The sequence below is a fragment of the Nansenia antarctica genome, assembly GCF_963989245.1.
Source record: "Nansenia antarctica genome assembly, chromosome: 11".
In the NCBI taxonomy this organism is placed as follows: Eukaryota; Metazoa; Chordata; class Actinopteri; order Argentiniformes; family Microstomatidae; genus Nansenia; species Nansenia antarctica.
In genome coordinates, this window is record NC_137681.1 from 10786560 (window position 1) to 10795019 (window position 8460).

At 42.7% G+C, this 8460-nt stretch overlaps 1 protein-coding gene across 2 annotated transcripts; it reads left to right on the forward strand.

Annotated features, from left to right (window-relative positions):
- The first annotated feature begins 2054 nt into the window (after nucleotides 1-2054).
- Nucleotides 2055-8460, forward strand: ube2ib (ubiquitin-conjugating enzyme E2Ib). Of its 2 annotated transcripts, none has more exons than XM_080541435.1 (7): nucleotides 2055-2177; nucleotides 3318-3402; nucleotides 3708-3791; nucleotides 4265-4337; nucleotides 4443-4552; nucleotides 6902-6981; nucleotides 7406-8460. In XM_080541435.1, exons 2-7 carry the CDS (start codon nucleotides 3337-3339, stop codon nucleotides 7467-7469), a joined length of 477 nt encoding a protein of 158 aa, XP_080397561.1. In that variant the 5' UTR covers nucleotides 2055-2177; nucleotides 3318-3336; the 3' UTR covers nucleotides 7470-8460. The 2 variants fall into 2 exon arrangements, with proteins under 2 accessions (XP_080397561.1, XP_080397562.1); XM_080541436.1 differs by having other exon boundaries at nucleotides 3321-3402.

The window sequence follows — 8460 nt, forward strand, 5'->3', positions numbered from 1 at the left end:
GAACGTGTCGTCCATATAAGCATAGTAAGCAGTGCTTACCCAACGAAAAAATAAAAAAGGACAGTGAAAATATTAAAATAAAAGTGCAAACCGTTTGTTTGTTTTCATTAAAAGAGTCGTATTTTAGGTCCCAGGGCAGCAGGAGTCATTCATTTTGGCGCCACCTGCAGGAGTAAGCACTCGCTATTCTGCTTGCTTGCATTGCGTTGCATTATAAGCACTTCTCTCTCTGCTGAAATGTCATAATGTAATGTCTGCGTCTCTGTGAAAATGTCTTCTTTTTTTCTTCAATGCCTCAGTCCGCTGTTTAATGTGGCCAGGGTAAGCATGGTTACCAGCCAATCAGTAGTTCGTTCATTCCGATAAGAGCTACTGATTGGCTCTTATCACTTTCAAGTTCACTTAACATTTCACCTTACTTTCTCTCGCCCGGCAGAATAGCTTATGCCAGCTAGCTCAAACGATCTAAATAATAATAATCAATAAGGATAACTTGCTTGATTTTGTGAATATGGACATTACTGTCAGCGACCTAAAGGGATTTCGTAGACTGGACTGGACTGGAAAAACACAACTACTGGCTAAAGGCCGCCCGAAGCCACCACTCACCGATCTTCCCACCCAGAAAGGGAGAGTCGCTAGGGGTTACAGCAAGCCTGGTATCGTATGAGCGGTTTATATGATTCGCGAGGCTGGTGGCGATCTGTGCTTGTTTATATGGTTTGAGTACTGCTGTACTGCTGGTTAGTTATGGCTCCTTATTTAAGACTTCCTCTGCTTTTACCTTTGAATGTAGGCCTGTGCCGTTGTGTTTGGAGAGAGAGCTGCTTAATCAATCGCTGAGATAGGCCTAATGTCGCTGTCCGTGCCAGTGGTTCTGGACCAAAAGTGTTTGAGAGAGATAGAGATGTGATGTGATGTCAAGTGCCTGTGTGACAAAAGTGTGAAAAGAAAGTGTGTTGTGAGTTTACTATGGAGGATGGAAACGGTGTGTGTCTGTGTTGTGCGTGTGTGCGTTTGCGATGTTGAAACTGGACTTGTAGATTTCAGCAGGTTGGCTACTTGAAAAGATCTTGGTTAAAAAAAGATTGAAAAATGAGCACCCCTGATATAGTCGAAACTGGCAACAGTTTTTTTTGTTTTTGGTAATCTGATCACAAAGTGACCCTACAGTTTATTAGCGGGTTCTAGGGCATCAAAATTGCATTTCCTTGAAACTGCGTTCACTGATAGCGTGTATGTGTAATTATGTGTATTTCTATATCTTATGCTTACCCAATCTAAAAGCTCACGGCACGTGCCTGTTGTCTAGGTTGATGGGTGGTTTAGGTGGGGGGGGGGCCAAAATGATATTCTGTCATGGGGCCCAGAATCTCTAGCGGCGCCCCTGGTTGTGGTAATGTATTATTAGCGACCCCCACAGATGTATGATTTTACTGCTTTCATGGGAGCTCAGACCTTCCTTATGGGAGCTCAGCTCCCATTGGCTCCCACATAACTCGAACCCTGGTGTAATCTATGTCCCTGCTTACACCTATCCAATCCTGATCCTCTTAGATCTACACTAGTGCCCAATGAGTAGTGGTAGCCCTGTAGTCTTCATAGCGTCCTCCCATTCCTGGGACTCAAATTAACAGATCATAATCGACTCTAGGCCAATGGCGCCATCTAGTGGTATTTATTTTAGAAAATATAAAGATGTACTGTTCCTTTAAGTCTGTAGTCGTCTACAGCATTGCCTGTTTGCACTTATTTGATTTATTGCATTTATTGCGACCTCAACTAAAATTGTTGTATGTAATCACTGCCCACATGGAAAAAATACTTCAATAATAGCCTGTTATAAAAAGGTAACATCAACAACTTGTATTTTGTAAAGGCTCAAAACTGCACCTTTTGCAGCCGAGATGATAGAACTTGTAACCGATGAATTTCTAATCGTGCCATTTAATTAGTTCAGTTGATTAATGTTACAAGCACTTCATCTTCAACTCTCCCAATTAGTGCCACTTCTTGTCAGGCGGGTAGGGAGGTGGGCTATGCAAATGGTCCTAGTATTTAGCCTGGGTTAGGAACGGGTGTATTTTCGGGAGGGAAACTTCAGTGGGTTTATCCCGATCTAAGCTCGACTAATTCATTCTGTTCAATTGCGCGAAGCATTAAAGCGACACTGAAAGGTAAGATAACGTCGCCACCGACCTTGTACTTTTATGTTTGTGTGATAAAAGCGAATCTAATCCGTCTGGGAGTTTGCGCCATTTTCGCTAGTTTCGTCTGATGCGTAAATGTGCGCCTGTTTGGGGGAACCCGGGGGGGTTCTTTGTCTGGCGCAGTGAAGGGTGCTGTGTTAGCGAACCCGAACGAGGTTCCGCTTTTAAAACCAAAGAAAGAGGAAACAAAACGCTACGTAATTTAGTTTAAATTAGGTTTAGTTAGATGACGAGAGCAGAGTCACGTTGCCACAACAAGACGCTTAGGTCGATCAGCGGCAAGTGCGCAAGTCTCTAAGCAACATGGCCATGGAGACAGTTTTGGCGCACGTTAGCCTGTTAGCACGTTAGCCTGTTAGCCAGTCGGCTAAATGAGCTTCCCTGTGGTAGAACTTGTACTAGGAGGTTGGGATTTTCAGAGCTCGATATATATAAAATATCATAATAATCACCATCGTTCTCCCATTCTTGATGTTAACTAATTGGCTTAACCTTAAAGCTGCTGGAGGAAAGCGAACCAGAGATGTTTTGCTTTTGCGCGAATCTACACAGATGCTGTTTGTTGCATCTGGCGCAGACAGACAGATGGATGATATAATGGTGCTATTTTGCAATTTCGTCTCGTAGTTTACTGTGCCTTAAGACATCTTAAGACATCTACATTCTTAAGTCTCTATCTTTATATTATCCACCCAAAAGACACAGCCAGGTCTTTCTTTCTGCTCTCGCTCAATCAAATGAATGACATTTACATTACATCAGTCAAGTGCAATCTACTCCCTGGGTTTCCCAGGTCTCTAAAAAGTAATGAGAACATCTCTCAAGGACAGGGGGTCTGATCTGATGTGGTGAAGGCTGTTGCTATGGTGACATCTAACTCTAGTTACCAGGGGTCACAGTTATAAATGCATGTTTTCATGTTTCCTCTGCTGAGAACTAGGCTGGTATGTGTAAGTTATCTACGGCCCTGGGGTATGATAGCCTAATCGTGAATGGCGCAAAGTCAATAAAACAATAATGACCCCGTACAACTGGATATGTAGTGGTGTACAGTGCGTATTCATATTCACACGTCCATGTTAATCATGTCGTTTGATATCCTCACAGCAGGAGTCCAACACCAGTCATGTCAGGCATTGCATTGAGTCGGCTCGCCCAGGAGCGTAAAGCGTGGAGGAAAGACCATCCTTTCGTGAGTACTGGTCCTCATCAAGCATCACTTGTTTGGTAATAAGTTATGATAGCGAACATTGTTATTATGGCACCCTATAATACAATGTGATACTGTTAGTCCAATAGCACTTTGGGAAATATCAAATCTATGGAGCTCCAATAGTGAATGGTGAAACTGAAACTTTTATTGTTCAGTATGATGACAGTAGGGGGCAGTATACTATGCTACTTTAGATCCTTGAGATTTGAATCTTTTTTTTTATTTTTATTTTTTTACTTGACTTTGTAGCTCTGTCAATTAATCTGTTCTTTGTGTTTATTCAGGGATTTGTGGCTGTACCAACAAAAAACCCTGATGGAACGATGAACTTGATGAACTGGGAATGTGCCATTCCTGGAAAGAAACAGGTAATGTGACAATTTATCTATGCATGAAACACCACTGTGTGGTCCCGGGGGGGGGGGGTTTATCTAGCACATTTCAGTTATTTAATAGATGCTCTTATCCTGAGATGCAATAAGTACATTTGCCTAAAGTAACAGAAACGACTATACAATCAGTCATGTCAAGAAATGTTCTATAAGACTAAGTGCACAAGCAGTCACCCTGCTAGAAAAGGGAAAGACAATTGATAGGTTTTTCTTTTTTTTGGCACATGCAAATTCATTCGTCACATTCAAGAATGGAGCAAGTTTCTCTGAAACAACCTAGTTCTCAAACCTGTGTGGATGTTGGCAACATAGAGATGCTGTGCGGAGTACAGGATCATTATCGATGGGTTAGATGCTTGCATGATGTAGGTCTGTACAAGCTGTAACGGTCTGTAAAGAATCCAAGCTGTGTTGGTCCATGATGAGTAACCCTTTCCTCACCACCTCAGACTCCCTGGGAAGGTGGACTGTTCAAACTGAGGATGCTTTTCAAGGACGACTATCCTTCATCACCCCCTAAATGTGAGTCTCCACCGCCACTGATGTGTTTTTAAAATTGTAAACAGATCTTAACGGTTCCTGTTCCTTTCTTCTACTAATCTAACCCGTCGTCTGTTTCTCCCTCAGGTAAATTTGAGCCACCTCTGTTCCATCCCAACGTGTATCCGTCGGGCACTGTCTGTCTGTCCATCCTAGAGGAGGACAAGGACTGGAGACCCGCCATCACCATCAAGCAGGTCAGATTACACTAGATAACATTAGATGAAGGGGGGGGGGGAAGAAGAAAGAATTCTGCATCCAACATTAGGTAAGTGAGTCACAGCTGGGGACGGGTTAGGATGGACTGGCCACGTCACCAAATGGATGTGATATTTGTGAAAATCTTGCGCCAAATGCAGAAGCTCCTGATGCAGCCAAATCAGAAAGCCCTTGATTAGTGGAGTTGAATCCGCTGTGCTGCGCTGGAACAATGTGCAGGCGAGAGTAGGGAGGGCTGGAGACTGGAGTTCAGAACCTTATTTTTGTTATAACATTTATTTAGGGGGGGGCGAGGTGTCCTTCTGAGTAGGGATGCTCCGATCTGGATTTTTGGGGCCGATACCGATCACCGATTTTTTTTCCTCAAGATCTACCGATACCGATCTTTTTAAAAATACATAACTGTATCCCTACTGACTGGATAATAGCCTACATATATTTTGCTTTTTAGACAAAAGTCTTGATCCATTAGGCACCAAGCAAACGCAGACCCAAGTCAGTCGATATGGCTGTATAAAAGACATCATAAACGTGGCCTTCATGGTTTACATACGCAGGGGTGCAAACTGGCGATGGTCCAAAAAGGTGACACTTTTTTTTTGTCCGTAGATGGTTAGCTCTATCATTAACAGTCTAACAATGATGCGCGTGTAAGTAGCGATGGCCCTGCCCGTAACACCCGCATAATTAATGTAAGCAGGTTTCTACAAGTTACATTTAAGACCTTTATAAGAACACTTTTAATAGATTTGAAGACCTATTGAGCAAGTATTGGTATTAGACTCACATTCATTGATTCTTTTCATTAGCAATGCTGGGTGATCTGTTCTGTTGCATATAGAACAATGATAATGTAAGTTAGCCTACTTTATCAATTCTTGATTCATTTCCATTGCTTCTCAACACAATACTAGATATAATAGCATAAATAACAGAATAAACTCACACACTTACTTACACTGCATAGCCTACATACTGAGATATGGCACACACACACACACACACACACACACACACACACACACACACCTCTCACAGGTACACACACACCTCTCACAGGTACACACACACCTCTCACAGGAGGGCCACACACACACACATACAGCTACACACACACGCACGCTATATTTACTAAAACACACACACCGTTGCTACCACTGCAAGTTTGAAGAAATTCTAACTTCACATGCCTACAGTCGAATCGCCTCCTACGGCGATTATCGTATCGTGGCCTCTTGTCTTATCGTTTCACGTGGCAACATATCAGGGTTTTGGGCGCAGCTTAACTGACGGTATTTAGTGATCGTTAAACTGTTGTTTATTTTTCGTGTTATGAAAAAAAACGAGTCGGCGAGTAGTTCTAGGCTGCGTTCGTAACTTCGCTCTGAGAGCGCCGGAGGGCACACTGGGCTCAACGTCATAAAGGGACCAAGTAATTTGATTGGACAAGAGGCATTCCATGACTGCTGGTTAGATTTCCAGAGCGAATTTACGAACGCAGCCTAGAACTACGCTACTCGCCAACTCTGTTTTTTTCATAACACGAAAAATAAACAACAGTTTAACGATCACTAAATACTTTATGGATTGGATTCACCATTCTCGTTTGCCATAGACTACTATTTGGTAAGGCTTTTGTAAATACTTTTGTTTTGGGACGTGATGTGTTTGGGGCGGTATGATCATCTAATTAAGTGTAGTTATGTGTTTCTAGCATGTCGATGTTCTATCAGGTAAATTCGCTAGAACTAACCTCATGACATTTCACAATCACAAACATAGTATATGTACAGAAACTCACTAAAGTATAAAATACCGCTTCTCTTGAAATCACTCTCCAGCTCCTATGACGCTTAGAGGTCAATGCATTTGTTTTTTTGGTGAACTACCGTAATAACCCTAAATGGTTAGAGAGTGCAACTTCTCTGCTTTCAGAAACTTTTTTTTTTTTCCCCGATTGCACATAGTTCAAGAATTACGATAGTTTGAACGAACCCTGTAAAATCCTGTTGAGAAGTTATCGCAACATAGAAATAACGTTTTCCCACAATAAAATAACTTAAAAGATCGGCTTTTGCGATCTGCCATTTTTGCCGATCACCGATCGAGTCATTTGGAGTGAAATCGGCAGATTTAAATCGGTGGCCGATAAATCGGAGCATCCCTACTTCTGAGACAGGTCTCTTGCTTGGGAGCTCTGCTTACAAACGTAAAAGTACATGAATTGCACATCAATTACAAAGTCAGTTGTGTGTATGAGACTGAACCGAGTGTTCTCGATTGTCCTTTAGTTAACAACCTCTTGTCCTCCTTCTGTGGTCTTCCAGATCTTATTAGGAATCCAGGAACTTCTAAACGAGCCAAACATCCAGGATCCAGCTCAAGCCGAGGCTTACACAATTTACTGGTGAGTCCTGCTAGGGGGTGCAGGCTGGTGAGTCCTGCTAGGGGGTGCAGGCTGGTGAGTCCTGCTAGTGTGGGAGCTGGTGGAGGCAGACATTGGAGGACAAGCTCATTGTAGTACCTGGAATTGTAATACCTGGAATTGGGAATGGTATCAAACGTGTTTGATGACATTCCTTATTCCATTCCATGCGTTACAACGAGCCTGTCCTCCAATGTCTGCCTCCACTGTGGACGGCATGCTTCTCCTACTGCCTCTCCAGCTCTGGAGGTTTGGGGAATTCTTCCTTACAGAATTGATTTACTAGCCTATATACCATGCAATTGATTTTCATGTAAGCAAGTGTGTTTGACTAGGCATTCTGTGGATGTATTACTGCCCTGCTGGTTTTATTCACTTCACTAAACGTCTCTTTTTTTGCTTTCAGCCAAAACAGAGTAGAATATGAAAAAAGAGTTCGAGCACAGGCCAAAAAGTTCTCCCCGTCGTAAGGGCGAGGGCGAAGACTCTGCTCCTCTACGGCAGCAGGAATGGGTCAAACTTGGATCATCACCTCCCCCCCCCCCCCCTCTGTCTCTCTGAATGTGGTCCTCTCGCATCAGAACTCTTATGGACTTGTATTTAAACCTCCACAGTTCAGTGCCATCCGCTCTCTGACCCCGCCCCTTTATTTTTCGTTCTTAATTGTCAGTTGGCGGCGCGTGGCACAGGGGAGGAAATTAGGTGCTGTTAGCACCCGCATCTATTCCTTTTTAGCCGTATATATAACTTGTCTTATGGTGCGAGGGACACAGCAGCACAGTACCGGTTTCATCGTTCGTTCATAATAAGCTGATCATCTTCATCACCATCATCCTCCTCTTTCGAGGAGTGGAAAGTCTTGGTTGTCTTGTATAATTTGTGCGCTTTCACAGGGTCTATTCCTTGAATCTACCCCCTTGTAATTTTCCCTGATTTTAATGATGTACAATTTGCTAATTACTTCAATGTCAGTATTTCAACTGCTGTGTAACAAATGGCACTTTTATACTGTCGTCTCACTAGCATCTCTAGATGGCTCTGTCTAGAATCAGCCCCTTGCCCCTGTCTCCCTAGGCACTTGGGGCGCCATACAAAATCCACACTAGCACACATTCTACTGCAAAGAATGAAACTACCTATGTATTGGCCAAGCATTCTAAGTGGTATGCTAGTGTGGACCTACTAACAGAATATTGATCATACAGGATGGGATAGGTATAAACAAGATGGTGGCACTTCCCACCTATCCTATCAGGGCAAGGTAGAGCTACAGTACAGGCCAAAAGTTTGGACACACCTTCTCATTCAATGTGTTTCCTTTATTTTCATGACTATTTGGTACATTGTAGATTCTCACTGAAGGCATCACAACTATGAATGAACACATAGGAATTATGTATTTAACAATAAAGTGTGAAATAACTCTAAATATGTCTTATATTTTAGATTCCTCAAAGTAGC